General features: G+C 30.1%; 3 protein-coding genes across 3 annotated transcripts in view; 1 reads left to right on the forward strand and 2 right to left on the reverse strand.

Moving 5' to 3' along the window:
* LOC141533543 (uncharacterized) overlaps positions 1–16,304 on the forward strand; it is a 233,272-nt gene that overhangs the window by 209,759 nt on the left and 7,209 nt on the right. The window lies entirely within an intron of this gene.
* LOC141533882 (uncharacterized) lies at positions 62–11,983 on the reverse strand. The gene is made up of 11 exons (XM_074252973.1): positions 11,747–11,983; positions 9,268–9,535; positions 9,025–9,109; positions 7,674–7,894; positions 7,432–7,591; positions 7,243–7,361; positions 3,861–3,999; positions 2,550–3,830; positions 2,152–2,432; positions 660–754; positions 62–573 (listed from the first exon to the last, which is right to left on the reverse strand). Exons 1-9 carry the CDS (start codon positions 11,767–11,769, stop codon positions 2,269–2,271), a joined length of 2,460 nt encoding a protein of 819 aa, XP_074109074.1. The 5' UTR covers positions 11,770–11,983; the 3' UTR covers positions 62–573; positions 660–754; positions 2,152–2,268.
* Noc2 (Nucleolar complex protein 2) lies at positions 12,671–16,304 on the reverse strand. Its single transcript, XM_074252464.1, has 9 exons — positions 16,163–16,304; positions 15,738–16,098; positions 15,546–15,664; positions 15,364–15,473; positions 14,940–15,097; positions 14,618–14,842; positions 14,347–14,535; positions 13,780–14,247; positions 12,671–13,190 (listed from the first exon to the last, which is right to left on the reverse strand). Exons 2-9 carry the CDS (start codon positions 16,092–16,094, stop codon positions 12,702–12,704), a joined length of 2,115 nt encoding a protein of 704 aa, XP_074108565.1. The 5' UTR covers positions 16,095–16,098; positions 16,163–16,304; the 3' UTR covers positions 12,671–12,701.

The following is a 16,304-nucleotide window of genomic DNA, read 5'->3' on the forward strand; positions in this document are numbered from 1 at the left end:
TGTCCCCGCATAATATCTATTTATTAAACAAGTCAAAGTAAAATAAGAAATATAAACAATGTATTAATATTATCATTTATTTTTAAAGAATTCAACACTTTTTTTCTCTTAATTTAACTATCGGCCAATAAATATAATTCAACAAACATCAACATCACAATATTAATCTCTTAAATCAGTTTTAAGTAAAAGTTATCCTATTTTTCTGCGGTTTCCATTTTTTGTCAAAGGAGATTCTGATAAATCTTCAAAACTGAAATCTTCTTTATTTTTATCTTTTTTTTCTGGCTTTGATTCATCAATTTTATCAGCAACAGACGGTTTCAGTTCTTCTTTCGGTGGCAACTTGGTTGTCGTTTGTTCCGGCTTACTTGCTGTCGTTTCTTCCGGTTTGTTAGTACTGACAGTTCCAGGTCCCTGAATATTAAAATTCGGACATTTTATAGAGCAAATTAGTTCCGACGGCAAAAATTGTCGGTTTTTAGATCCACAGATTCGCTGACAGAAATTGCTGTACAGGTCTTTTGCTAGATCGTATCTGAATCTCGGTTCTCGTTCAACGCCATCAGCAATCTAAAATCATTGTAATTATAATTATTAATTAAATAATCGTTTTTTCGAGGAAAAATATTTTATAATTTGATTAATTAAAAACTGACCTCATAAAAAGCGAGAAGCAGAAGAAATAAATTCATTTTGAGAATCATTTAACGTTTTTGGTTTTCGTAGTGATTACCGACATCCTCTTTATATACTTTTCCAAACAAATAAAATTCATCATTCATGTTCACGCATAATATGCGACTAATTATAAATTATTATTAAAAATAATTATCAAACAGGTCGAGGTGAAATAACAATCACCAGTATTTCATCTTATCGTTTATTACCAATAACTTTAATAGTAATTTCATTATTTTCTTAACTTACATCTGAAGAATAATAATATAATATAATATATGTATTAATATTCCTTATTTTTAAAATGTACCTATATAACAAAAAAATATTGAGGGCGAATGAAATAGACACGAAGCGCATGGTAATAAATAATAACAAAATAATAATCGGATAATAACAGACAGAAACAAAACGATAATTTTATAATTGTAATAATATTCACAGGCAAAGGGAAATCAAATTCATGATCTGTAATAGAAAAGTTTTTATATTTACCAGAATATAATCTGAAGTTTTTTTTTTTTTTTTATTGAATTATACGCACTTAAAATTTTTTTTTCATTTTTGTAATGTAGATATATTTAAGCATATACACAGAAAATTTTTATAAACAATTTAAGACTAAAATTTATCATTTTTTTGTCAAGACGCCATTTTGTTAAAAAAAGATATTTTCATAATTTCTTCGATTAATTACTAAATAACTCCTTCATCAACGGAATTTTTTTTTGATTTTCGAATTTCGATGAATCATGAAAATACTAATTTGAGTTCAAATTCCTACTGAAAAACACGAAATACGAAGAAATTAATGGGAACAATTTTTATAAAAAATAAAATTTTCTACAATAAAGGTTTCTTATAATTTTTTTGTATCTTCAGTATTTAAACCAGAATTCATATTTTAAGAGACAATTGAAATAAAATTTAAAATTGAAATTTCGGCTAAATGATAAGACTTCGATGGAAATAGATGAGCATTTTTTTGGTAGTGAATGAAATTCCCGACAAAAATAAAAGTATCTTTCGATTTATTATTTTTCCATATTTTTGGTATTTAAGCAAGATTTTTATGATTTTATCATTTCGTATTGATTATTTGACAAAAACAGAATTGATACTTTAATTTTTGATTTTGTGTTTCCGAATGACTTTGATCATTATATAATCACGAGATATTATCAAAATACCAGAATATTTTTGAATTTTTAAATTTTGAATAAAACTGAAGATATCGTGCTCCTCATAAGACACCTTTTTTAGATGTCCTCTTAATAAACTTTTTACAGGAGCTAGAAAAATCATTAATTGCAAAAGAATATGACTTATGATCAAAGTTTAAAGTCATTACTATCCGTATGTAAATTTTTAGGCATCAATCGAAAAACCTCTTCAGAATCATTAAAAAAATCTCTCTTTCCGACCTCCTAATTGCGTATAACCCTAAAATATCTACAATTAAATACTCACAGGGATTAAATAAAATGAAGAGTCACAGTTATAGGACAGCGGATAACTTCAATTAACGAAAAGTACAACAATTTCAAATAAGCAGGTTAAATTATTATTTCTTCTCATCTAAGAAATTCAAAAATCAGAGTAAGTTATCGGCTCCGCCGGCTTGTCGAATGTCACTGGGCGGTAGAATGACTGGGACTGGTCCCAACCACGTGGTGCCGTGTTGTAGTTCGCCAGAGTCTGAACACTCGCTATTTTCGGTCCGCTGTAGGTACTCTCGTATAGTTTAGTACCTAAAAAAGTCACATTCAATAATTCCACTCAAAAATTACTCTAACACAAAACTTAACTTAAAAACTACTTCAATCATCAACAATTATCAGCCAAAAAGCTATGCAGAAGCGTCTTACTATCAATCGGCGGTCCAGGTACTAGATTCTCGAGAACAGGAGTCCTGCGCAGCTGCTTGATCTGCTCCATAATATCTTCTTGTGAAGTAATACCCTTTAGAATGAGAGACTTAATCTGAATAGGAATTTCGGCTTCGCTGTCAATGAACTTGTTGATACTTTCCATGTCTTCATTTCTGAACCCCGCAGGTACTTCGAACAGTTGTTCAGTAGCAGCATCGAACAATTGTCTTCTGTAGTCGCAATCACTGGATGACATCCGGCTGTTACTCATCCCAGACATCCTGTTGCTCATTCCTGACATCCTGTTGCTGATGGTGTCAGACATTCTGGTTCCGTTGGAGTATCTCGACGAACCGTTTCCCATTCCTCCACCATCATAGTCTTCGATGTTCAAGTTATCCATTGACTCGCTTGACTCTCCAAAAGAGTCGCCGATCTCGTCGTCTGTCGAATCGTATTCGTATCTCAAGTCATTGCCGCCCATTGATTGGTACCCAATCTTCGGGTAGCGCTGGTAGCCATTTCCGTTGAGGTTTTCATTAGCTATTTGATGTCCGTTGGTAACTTGGCCGCCATTCATCTGCATTCCATTAATTGGAACCTGGTTACCGTTGAGACTCACCCCATTCATGTGGTTGTTTATTTTCTTAGAATTAGAATTATTATTAGATATTCTCGTGTTCGGAGCATCAAAAAACCGCGAAATGTCATCAAGCGGCGGATGCTGCTGAACAACAGCAACTTTTGGGACCATTTGCTTGTACTGAAAAACAGGACGACAAGTTTTTTCAAACTCCTGGATTAATTGCTTCACCGGAACTGGTGTATAGTCATTTTCATCTTCAAATTCTGGTTCTTGTTGGAGCTGCTGGTGTTTCTGGTACTTCTGCTGTCGTTGATTGACATGCTGACGAGTGTAATCGCCATGACGGTCATTACGAGAGTCACGGTAGTCATTTTGTTGAGGCTTGCGACGTTGATGGGATTGGTAGCGATCTGATTCGGGGAGTCGGTACTTTTCGTACCCGTTGTTGTGATTGTTTTGGTGATGATGATGATGATGATAATTATGATGATTTGTGTTGTTATTGTTGTGAGTGTGGTGGTTGTTATTTTTGCCGTTAGTCAGATCAGAGTCAGTTCCAACAGCTACCTCTCTCAGATAAATTTTTCTAACCTCTGGTTCTGCGGGCTTGTGTGAATTATTTTGGAATTCAGAATGCTTGTGGTGAAATTCATGCTCTGAAAAATTGAAGCGTAAAGCATGCAAGCGGTATTTTGTTAATAGGTATTTTTATTAGTACTTACTTGAAGGTAGTGTATTGTCTATTGAAAAATCCATGGCGAATGAATTAAAGAGTGGTTTTAAATTGTTGTCGTTTTTTTGGAACGCTGGGGTTGGTAGAGGTGAATTTATAAAGTTTGAGTTCTCGTTCGTTCCGTAATCCTTGAAAACATTAAAATCAATTTATTGAGCAAATTTGATAAATATTAGGGTAACACAAAAAAACAAAAAAGACCATTTTTATTATTTAGGTTACCTATCAAAGTAAGCCAGTTTTTCATGTCTTAAAAGTTCTCTAAAAAAATTGGCAGGGTGAAAATAGTATATTATACACCTAGGGAAGTAAATAAGAAAGCCTCAGATCACAAGTTTGTTGACTTCGGCTTCGCCTCGGCCAACAATTACAGGTGATTTGAGACATTTCTTACTTTACTTCCCTAGGTGTGTAATATACTATTTTGCTCGACGGGCAGAAAGCGTCAACTTTCGGCCCACTGCGCTAAACGGAGTTGCCGCCTCCTGCCTTCGTCGAGCAAAAAAATAGTATAGCTCATTATGGATCATTTTCGAACTTAACATACTTATTCTACAGATAAATACGAAGGTCATGTTCTAAGATGAGCTTTATTGTTTAATTTCCATCTTAGGATCATAAGTCTTTTTTTGTGTACCAACATACTTAAAGATTTAAAATATTTAATGAAAAATAATATTTATTAAGCGTAAGTTAATTAATTAATCTGATAGAATCTACGAATGCGATATGAGGGGAAAGACAAAGAATGGATAATATTTTTGAAACGAATGCAACAGCAAATTTCATACCCTGATAGCCACCTTACCTATAACTTACTGTCAATCTACGTCCGCAATTTAAAGCAAACTTGACGGAAAGAGTTGGCAAAGCGAGCGATTACCTATTAGTTACCTATAACCTACTCTGCAAATAGACGTCAAAACTTGCTCTACAAGTATTTCCTTCAAATTGTAGTAAAGTTGAAAGGAAATTTAACTACAAATTTGATTATTAACTTGTATTCAAGTTGCGGCCGTAGATTTCCGTCAATTTGCTTACAACTGTTGTTGAGAGAAGAATTACCGCCAACTTGATGTATAAATTAACCGTAACTGCTGGAAGTCAACACTTACTGAGAAAGCGCTGGCTATCAGGGTAAATTGATAGTTTTGTGACAGGGAAAACTGAACTTCCCACGGTCGTTATCGACCACCTTATTAACGTCACGATAAATAAGGGTTTTCCCTTACCGTTCGATTTTTGACAAGAAGTTCAGACTTGTCACCGGGCGTGCAAATCGAAAGTCCCCACTGCTGTCCCCGAAAACGAAGCGGGGTTGACAATAGGAAAGTTCGAGAACTTGGAGTTGAGGGTTATAGAAGAGTCGGCAAAAGAAACATCGAGGCTTTTTGAGCCAGTGACGCTTTGAGACGGTGATGCTTTTGACAAAACAGTTAAGTCAGTATAGTGCTGTGTAGTGAATTCTGTCATCGAGATTTAGAACCATTAAGAAGAAAGTCAATGTATAACTCGGAATTGTCAATGTATAACTGGGAACCCTTTACTTGGACCCAGATAGTTTATTCGAGACGAGAAAGAGACCAACCAGCCGCTGATTTCGCCAGTTGTCAACCAGGACATCGGTCAACGTTTGGAGACTTGGAAAAGTTAAGTCAGGTATTATTATTACAATTATTTCAGGCCAAGCTTGAATTTGTAAATTGAGAGGCCGAATTAACTGTAATAAAATTTTGTCAATTAATGATCGCTATTGTCTCAGATGTCACTTTTAAATTAGTAGATTCTTTTATAAGTAAATTATTCATCAATATAATTTATTTAGTTGTTATAAGTCTTTTAGTTATGAGAAATTATTTAAGTAAAATTATCTTGGTAAAATTTGAAATAGTAGAAGCATTTGTGTAATTTAGATAATCAAGGTCACTTTGAAATATATGTAGTTTGAATATTTAATGAGGCTTGTTAAATTTGTAGAATTTGAAATTTGGAATTTTGTAAAATTAATTCTAGGCCATTGGGCTGAATTTAATTCATTTAGTAAATTTAGTAAATTAATTTATTGGGAAAATTGTTTAATGAATTTAATTGAATAGTGAGTTAATAGAATAAATTAAATTGGAAATTGAATTTAGTTGAGAAATTTTGGTTGATAAATTTAGTAATCAATTAAATTAGTGAATTTGATATCTTGTATTAAAGAAATGTTAAGCGTAAAATTCCAGGAATTTAGATAATTAGTAATTCGGAAAAATTGAGTAATTAGAGAAAATTGTGTATTGAGTTAGCGTCCGGTGGACGATTGGTTGTATGGAATTTAGTGAATTATTTAGAAACGTTGAATAGACGCCCGAGTCGAGGGTACAACGGATTAAGTTAGGAAACCGCTGCGTAGACGCCCGAGTCGGGGGCGCAGTCGGGAATAGGTTTTAATTGGTATTCCGTCAGGTTGACGAGGTAAATTATGTTAACTGGTATTCCGTCAGGTTGACGAGGAAATTTAGATATTTTAAGGTATTCCGTCGGAGTGACGAGGTATAGAGATAAGTGATATTTAGATAGTTGTAAGAATAATTGGCAAGGGCCAGCGTAGGTGAGAGGTTCTCACAATTAAGTTAGTTTATAAGTAAATTGTTGGCTTTTGTAATTTGATTGAATAAATCAATTTAATTATTATAAATATTTTCTCAGTATTATTTACAGCCCTCTCGGACTTCTCACGACCCTGTCTTTTCCCTCTCATGCTACCCCGGTTTCTGGGACACCGTGTCTAAAATCCCAGTAACGCCCTTTCTAAGAAGGAAAGGGGTGACCAACTGGACCTGGGCAAAACACCCTGGTTACAGTTTAATAGTAAGTACTTTCTAATCTAAATATATATTAATATATGAAAATTGTAGCTTTTTTATAGAGCTTTCAGATGCAATTGTCGAAAATGTGATAAAATAGAGCATTCAAAAATTATTCGAGGAAGAAAGTGGAAAAATATGGATTTTTACGATTTTGAAAATTTCAAATTCTTATAATTTCTAAACTATTCAACCGATTTAGCTCATCTTCGAACTTAACCTTGGTATTTATCGATAGATGAAGTATGTTGAGTTTGGGTAGGATGAGTTTTAAATTGTAAACGCTATCGTCGTGACAAGCCCCGCGTTATATCGTATATCTATATATCTATATATCTATATACATACATATATAAACTTTTAAACCATATATATTTTCTGAATCAGCTGACGAACTGAATCAAAATATAGCAAAATTTTTCAAAAGTTCTGTCATGAGGACCAATGTAATAGTTAGATTTCTATGAAATCTACTAAAAAATAGTCGTTTTTTGTGTGCCATCTTTATAAATATAAACTCACCATATTAGTTGGATAATTAAGAATTTTATTGTAATTAGGAGTTGAGGGCGTTGAGGACTGATCTTTGTCAACGACCCACTTCTCCGATCTTTTTCTGCGCTTGGCAAAAATTTCAGCACCTGAAACAAGATTTAGAATAGATTAATTTCAAATAATTTCATCAATGTACATTGTACAATAAATACTCACCACGTCCTTTTTGGTTATTAAGATCACGAACAATGTCAAAAAGTTTCTCAGCATTTATCGGACTCGTACCAATGTTAGGATCTTCGCCTAACGCTTGAATGCCAGTAAGATCCAGCACTTTACCATTGGGATTCATTACGCATTTCAGCGGTACTTTGTCCTAATTAATGTTCAAAAATTATTCAAAAACAATGAACAGTGTAAGTTGTAACTATGGAAAATACAAATAACAAAATTATTACCTTGTGAACTGGAGATTGAGGTTCTTCCTCTCCTTCAGCGCCATTTCCATCATGGATCCACTTAACAGATCGTTTCTTCCTGTTGACATACATGGACTGGCCTTTGCTCTTCATATTTTTAACGTCGCTCAACGAATAAGAAATTCGGCGAGCGAGTTCTACTTGATCTTCAACGGTTGGGTGAGTAGGACCGTAAAAGCATGATGAAGCGTACATTTTTTCTTGAAGTAAGTGAGATAAATTATTAATATATAATAATAATAATGAAGCTGAAAAAAATCTGATCATCTTTGTTAATCGTTTATGTCAAAAAATTTTATTTAAAAAATTGCGCATATAAAAATTTTAAGAAATTTTAAATACAATTTTTTAAAAATAATTTTTTATTACTGGTATTAATTTATTTATCGCATAAAATTTACAAATGCTTAAGTATCTGCAGAAAATGGAAAATCTACCCGAGTATTTTTCAGGTTTGAAAATTATAACTTTTTCAAAAATCACAGCAAATTGAAGTTTTATTTTCATATTATTAATAAATTTAAAGAATTAAAATACCCTATTATTTTTGTAATACTAAAATCTGAAAATTTTTATTTTTTTTTCAATTAAATCAGAATTTAAAAAATATTTTCAAAAAATTGCGCTCATCATTTTTTTTTTAATTTTCTACATGTTGAATTTTGTTTTTGAATTTTTTTAATAAAAAAAAAAATCCTTAAAATTGTCAAATTTCGGTCAACTGTAGTATTATAGTGTTGTTTTGTTAATTAAAATTTTCTAATTTTTTAAAAATAATCGTGTAGAAAATGACAAAATCTATTAGAGTATTTTTCAAAATTTTATTATTTTGAAAAATTACAAGGTCTTCTAATTAATTTCTTACAGCAAGATATATACTTCTACATATTTCATCAAAAGAATGGCGGGCGGTGGCTAATTTCTGGCTCACCATTACGATTATTTTCTATTGTCATGATACTAAAATTAGCAAACGTTCAACAATTTTTATTTTTTTCATTAATTAAATTAGAACTAAGAAAATATTTTGAAAGTTTTACGCACATTGTTTTTCAAATTTTTTACACGTGGAATTTTTTAAAATTTTTTTGTAATAAATCTTATAATATAAAAATTGATGATTGAACTGAAGTTTAGGATCGAAAATCTCGAAAGAATGGTTACTGATTCCTTATTGGTTAGGATTAAAGCATGCGCGTATGCGCGAAATTTGAATTTCTAATTTTTACTTAAAAAAGATTCTAAAAATTATCAGATGTTTGCTAATTTAATTTTGATTGCATTGTTTCGTATACAATAATTGAAATGAATTAATTATAGAATAACGTACTGTGTCTGGTCTGCAAGTCGATAGAATCCATTGCAGGCGTGAGAAGCTTCTGTAAATTTATGGGAATAGTCTTCTGTCCGCTGTCCTGATAAAAGATGAAATAAATATTTATAACTAGCTTCGGATTCTGGAGAAGAAATAATAAACATGCATCATGGCAAAAGTTAGCAAATATGATTGGAGTGTTTACACGCAAAGCGAACGAAGCGTAATTTCATTTGAATATTTAATCTTAGAACTCACCATATCGAAGTGTAAGATTTTAGAGGTAAGATTTTCGAGAAAATTTCTTTTAATCGGATCGTGTCTGTCAGATGGTTTAAATCCGCGAGTTTTTATGACATTATCAGCGGACAAGCTTCTCTGTATGTGGATGTTGCTGTTGCTATTGTTTGTGTTTGTTTTCGAGGATGTTTGAAATATCAGACGTTTATTTTCGACATTTTTTAGATTTGTCGATATTGCGTAGTTGTAAACGATGCTGCTTCCGCTATTATATTTACTAACTGGTCTGTTTAATTTTTGAAGTAAGAAAAATTATTAAATGAGTAACAACAACAATAATAGTAATTAATTATCAATAATAATATAAATTGTCATTCAATAGGTGATGCTGGGTGTTTTTGCGGATTTGTCTGACATCTGGTAATTATTGAAGGTGTTAACGCTCTTGAGATTTTTAAAAGATCAATTTGTTTTCAACGACTGTACTAAATACAAACTATATTTCTTAGTAATTGACTTAAAGATTAATTAATAATTTTAATAAGTATTCGATATTGTTATAAACAATTTGAGGATAAAATTTTAATAGGAAATTGAAGATTTTTTTCATGGAATTTTTTTGGATTTTTGAATCTCGGTGACTCTTGAAGATATCAATTTCAGTTCAAATTCTGACTGAAAAATGCGATACGGAGAAACTGATAAGGACCAATTTAATAGAATATAAAATTTCCTACAATAAAGGTTTCTTATGATTTTTTCGTATCTTCAGTATTTAAACCAGAATTCAGATTTTAAGTATTCTAAGTAAATCTAATCGGAGACAATTGAAATCAAATTTAAAATTGAAATTCCGACTAAATGATAAGACTTCAATGGAAATGGATAAGAACTTTTTTGGCAGTGAATGAAATTTCCGACAGAAAAAGTATCTTTCTACTTGTTTCTACTTGTTATTTTTCCACATTTTTAGTAATTGAGCAAGGTTATTAAGATTTTATCATTTCGTATTGATTTTTTGACAAAAACAGAATCGATACTTCTTTAGTTTTTAAATTTAGTGATTCTAAATGTCTTTAACCATTTAATAATCACAAGATAATATTTTATATTACCGAAAAATTTTTAGATTTTTCAAATTTGACTAAAAACTGAAGATATCGTGCTCTTCGCAAGACACGTTTTTTAAAGAACTTCTTAGTGAACCTTCTACATGAACCAGAAAAATCATCAATTGCAAAAGAATATGACTTATGATCAAAGTTTAAAATAACAACGATCCATACATAAATTTTTTTCATTTATCGATCGAAAAAACTCTTCAGAATCATTAATAAATCCTTCTTTCCGACTTTATAATTGCATATAACTGCTTAAACAACAATTAATTATTATTAATAACCAATCATTCAAATTATCATTAAATAGGTGATGCTGGGTGTCCGTGCAATATCGCTCTAATACTGATAATTATTTAATTCTCAATGAATTTAAATCCAACGAAACCGATCGCGAATACGAATGAAAGAGAGAATTGGTTGGCTTCCAACATGCCAATTAATTCCGCGTTGCGGCATTGGCATCATCTACAACACCAACTTCTGTGTGAAAGAAATGCTAAATTTATCTGTTGTAACGTTATACGTTTTAGCTGCCTATACAACTTTTACTATTACTACTATATTACTATATAATTAACACTCTAGTCTCGACAAGAGAACTATAGTCTTCATGAAGAATAAACCATCTAATCTAATCTAAACGGTCTAACCATTGCATCGAATCTTTCTTTGTACTTGTTGCATTAAATCGACTGGGAATGAGATCGCGGCCTCGAGCCGATTAAACCGATCCCTAATTTATAGAATTATTTTATTTTAATAAATTTATTCTTCATTATTATTATTACTATTCATTTTCATTATATTTATCACAATTTGTCTTTGAGATTGTAAATCGGTTATTTTAAACCAATTTCTGTTTGTGAAGTCTTTCTTTTCTTTATACTCTTATAAATATAAATGATGTATGTAAACTAAAAGCCGGCAGATTTGACACTAATGTATGGCTGTTATTATGATACTCTTCACCGGTTGAATTATTAGATACATTTCGAGATTAATCTTGAAAAAAAAATAAAAAAAGTCAAGTGTTTTTATTTTAAAATCAACATTACTTTCAATATATTTTAGTAAAAAAAAAAAAAAAAAAAAAAAAAAGGCTAAGTAAAAAAAGTTTAACCGAATAAAATAAAGGTTTTTATTGAACATTGCGTAAGTTAAGTTAAAAATATAAATTTGTTGTGCCTGGAAGTATTTAAAATAAATTTAATGCTTTTAAAATTTCTTCTTAAGTATTTTTTATCAGAAATTCTGAGAAAAAACAAAATAATATTATAAATAAATTTATAAAATATGAATATTTAAAAAAATTAAAATACAAATGCGTATTTAGAGGAGTAATGAATATGAAAAGAATGAATAATAAAAATATTTACTTATCTAATGACGCTCTCCGCATTTTTAACACTTGGAATAAAATACACCTTATGGATATTTTTATTTCTATTGTATATGTTTATATATTTATTTATAAACTTTCGTATATATGTGTTCGGTACTCAGTATTTATTATTGACTAATTTACGTAATAAATAATCGGACAATGCTGAACTTAAGCTACGAGTAATGATCACCGTCCGGGCGACACGCGAAATACACAACCACCGAGATTTTAATCTTACAAAATATTCTTACCTCAAACATTCAGAAGATATACTATTTTATATATACACGTATATATTTATAGGTATATATATATTGACTGGCGTGTCGCGGTTTTCATAAAATGTTTTCCGAGATATTAAAAACAAACTTCATTTTTAAACTTAACATTAAAATTTTTAATTTTTTTTAGTTATTAATTTTATAATTTAATTTAATTTAAATTTTAGATATAAATTTTAGTTAAAAAAAAAAATTAGTTTTTAAATAAAAAAAAAAAAATAAATTTTTATAGTTATAATCATGAAATTAAAATCATAATGATGGTGTGTATACAGAAAAATTACCGCCTTATTATCAATAAATTTCTCTTAGCAACAATTAAAAGATAATTTGAAAGGAAAATACACACTTTACATACCGCTAATTACAATACACAAGGATGTGGCTTTATAATAGAGCTCAAATGTTCGTCTCTACTAACGTTCTTAAACTTCCCGACTGGTTGGGTCGTACAATTGTTAAAAATAGACCACCAGAAGCGACACCTTAGAATTGGTTGGGATTTTCTTCTTATGTTATAGTTATATACAGCTTGCTAACATGCCCGTCATTACAGACTTATTAAACTATCAGCTTGGTCTGAACATCTTCAAAACATAAATTCATATAAAATAAAAAAAAATAAAAAAAAAAAATCTTTTTAAACAATAAATTTTATTTAAAAAATTAGTCCCAGTCATCAACCTTGATGTCTTTTACAATATCATTAGCTGTTTCATCAACCTTGTTACTCTTATGGGAAATTTTAATTTTCTTGGTTTTATTTTTTCTGGTGGCTTGCTTCTCCAACAACTCATTCATTTCCTCAACCGGCATATCCAGGTCACTGTCATGATCATTATCACTGTCATTGAGCCTCTTACGGGACTTTAAGCTCGGTAAATTGTAATCACCTAAATCATCGTTGTTGGTAATGAATTTCAACTTCTGAGACAAGTGTAATTTATACCAGGACTCGTAGAATTTCGACAGAGGCGATTGAATCACTTTGAGCTGATTTTCAAAATTTTTTATGGTATTTAAATCTCTCAGGTTTATCACTACTTTATTGCGTTCTGTTTCTACGAATTGTCGATTTTCTTGAATTTTATCTAGCAGCTGCTTGATTTTTTTGCAGAAATTAGCGACTTTACATTTTTTCAAGAAGGTTTTCATCTGAAAAATATATTATTTTTTTTATATATAAAAAAATAAATTAAAGAATGACAATTGAAAATTATAAATTAAGATCAAAGACAATTATTGTGTGCCATATTTACAAGTATTCAACTATATATGTATTAATAATATCAAAACATTGATAGTCGATTAAAAATAATAAACTATCAATATCTTTAAGTTAGATTTTTGTTTTTAGTTTTTAATATTTTTAATTTTATTACAATTTTTCTTTGACTACTAAGTAGTAAAACGGCGTTTGATAAAGCAGAATTTTTTTTTATTTTTTTTTTTTTTTTTTCAAACAAAATCACTTCACAAATAAATAATAATTTATATTAACAATTGATGTTCCGATGCTTAAAAAAAAATAAATTAATAAAAAAACATCGATGCTTCGATGGCAGAAATTGAAACAATCGATAGTTCGATGTCGACATGTTTTACCAACATCGTCGAATCCCTAATATCGTGACTAATAATTTGATTAATCTTTATAGAATAAGATTAAATAAATGGCAATTATAAACATAATTTTTCATGTTATTAATAAAACAAATAATAAATAAATAAATTTTTTGCTGACCTGCATGGTACAAGGCACGTATAAATCAGGAAAATAGATAGTATGACTTTCATTAGTAGCGTGCTCGAGTATCAGTTGATAAATATCATCAATAATAGCATTTTTGAAATTGCTTTCCTTCAACTGTATTTTGGATGCTCTTAGTAGACACATAAATGACATGTGCTTCATTTGAGATCTCTGGTGCTTCTTGTTGAAGTCGTAGGTGTTTAATACGTCTAATAGGAACGGTAAGACAGGGATGAAAGTACCTGTTTCCTTGGATAAATTAATTAACATCTGGCAGCAGTGGAATCTCAGAGGATAGTATTGTGCTGTTGGAATTAGTTTTATTGTTCCGGTGATTATTTGCACCAATGGATACAACAGCGAACGAAGCATAGATCCATTCTTTGATAGCGACATTATTTGACACCAGAATCGCAGTGAGTTTATGTACTGCCAGTTGTAAACTGCTTGAAATAATTCCTATCAAAATATTAATTTTTCATTATTTTCATTGAAATTCATTAAAAAGTAATATAATTATTCAAAATTAATAATCTTTAAAATACAAAAAATATTAACCTTCTTTTTAAGTGTCAATGCATTTCTCAAGTGAATGGCAAGTTGGCGTATGTACAAAAATGTATGATTGTAAGATAGATTCTGATCAAGCATATAAATTTCAGCTAACGAGCGTCTCATGAAATTTATTCCTGGCATTGAATTGGGTGAAACAAATTTAGAATTTTCAACATATTTGATGTACATTGTCTGAAATTTATCAATTTATTTTATAAATTATCATCATATTATATTATGTTTATATTTGTAAATATAATGAAAAGAAGTTTACCCTAAAAAGATTATCAAGAATAGACTCTTTGCGGCTGGTCGCCATTTGAATAATACTCAAATACGCAACAATTCTGACAGTTTCTTCTCCACTAGACCAAAATCGAAGTAAAATACGCAGCAGCGGCTTATTCAACGACGAAAATGAACCAGTGAAACATATCATCTGATGTAAATGTTTCAGTAACACTACTTGGACATCTGTTGACGTCACGTTATCCAGGATCTGTGATAAATAATTAAACGAAAATAAATATAATAGTAAAAATAAGTATAATAGTAAAAAATGAAAAAGTTTACATGAAAAATTTAAGTTAACATACTTGGAGTAAATCTTTTAAATATTGCTTCAATATTCCTTTTACTTTTCCGAAACGTTTACACTTGTGAGCTTCAAATTTTGATTCATTTGTCATTTTCAAAAATTTCTTGAATGCCGTGGGTAAATTCATTACACACAATTGAACGACTCCATTGAAAGCTGAAGAAATTAATTAATAGTAAAATAATTAATTATAAGAAAATAATTTTTATCATACTGAAATTAACTGATATTTTACGATTTTTATAACTAATAAATCATCATGAAAAAAAAATTTCAATTGTCGAAATTAAAGAAATTGAGAGCCCTAATTAAAAAAAAATTATTCTAACAAAAATTTATTGGCTCCTAAAAATTAAAAAAAAAATCAAACATCTACCAATTTTAGGATTGTTAATTTTTTGTACTAAAAAAAAAAAACTTACCAGCGCTTCCCTCAACTTTATACTCGACATTTTTGGACTCTTCTGGATCAGAGACTGTCAAAAGTGCTGCGTGGAAAGCTTCAACGATACATTTCAACGTTTGCATTGACCTATGATGAATAATTAATTATAATTGAGTAAAAAAAATTTTTTTTAAATAATAATCAAATAAAAATTCTTACTTTTCTGTTTGAATATCTTCCTGCCATTTTTTAATTAACTTTAAAGTCACTTTAACATGCCCTTGAGCTTGATTTTTTATAACTTCAGTTTCTTCGTAATCACTCTCGTCACTGTTGCCCTGGAGTAAAAAAAAAAATATTTAATACTTGTAAAATTTTATGATGTTTTAATATAAAGAAATGATAAGTTACAGCTAAATTTCCATCGGGGATATGAACGCCATCATCATCATCTTGATGAGAACGCTCGTTCTCGTCCTCAGAGTCTTCAAACTCCAGCAGTTTCTTGTCATTTTGCTTCAAAAATTTGTAAAACTCTGGATCGGTATTTGCCAAGTTCTTCAAAGCCTTTTTGTGTTCCTTAGGATCTAACTCACTCTCTCCACTATCGGAATCATGTCCGACTTCAACATCCTCGTCACCCTCGAGTTGAAAATCATCATCGAAAAATTCATCCGTCGTCACCTGGCCTAGATCTTTATTTTTCACAGACTTTTTACTTTTGTTCGCTGTTGTTACTTTTTTAATTTTTTTCTCTTTTATCTTCATGGTTCTAAAAGTTACAAAATTAAAATTAATGAAATGTGGTCTAACCTAAAAATTGTATTTTTACTTACGACTCGGGAAATATTATGAATTATGGATTAAATTTTACTTTTTATTTGTTATAAATAATTACTAATTTTTTATAATTTGCAATTTAAGTTACTATTTATTATTACACTTATTTATGTTTATACTTTACAATGCTTGCACGTG

This window comes from Cotesia typhae, unplaced genomic scaffold (assembly GCF_013202065.1).
Source record: "Cotesia typhae breed Kobodo isofemale line unplaced genomic scaffold, CoteBio_Ctyphae scaffold_121, whole genome shotgun sequence".
NCBI lineage: Eukaryota > Metazoa > Arthropoda > Insecta > Hymenoptera > Braconidae > Cotesia > Cotesia typhae.

Coding starts and splice junctions, on each gene's coding strand:
- Noc2 (XM_074252464.1), bottom strand. CDS start 16,094: ATGAAGATAAAAGAGAAAAAAATTAAAAAAGTAACAACAGCGAACAAA. Junction 15,665..15,737: donor TCCCCGATGGAAATTTAGCT/GTAACTTATCAT, acceptor TTTTTACTCCAG/GGCAACAGTGACGAGAGTGA. Junction 14,248..14,346: donor CATTGACACTTAAAAAGAAG/GTTAATATTTTT, acceptor ATATTTTGATAG/GAATTATTTCAAGCAGTTTA.
- LOC141533882 (XM_074252973.1), bottom strand. CDS start 11,769: ATGCGGAGAGCGTCATTAGATAA. Junction 7,592..7,673: donor CTCAATCTCCAGTTCACAAG/GTAATAATTTTG, acceptor AACATTAATTAG/GACAAAGTACCGCTGAAATG. Junction 2,433..2,549: donor ACCTGGACCGCCGATTGATA/GTAAGACGCTTC, acceptor TGACTTTTTTAG/GTACTAAACTATACGAGAGT.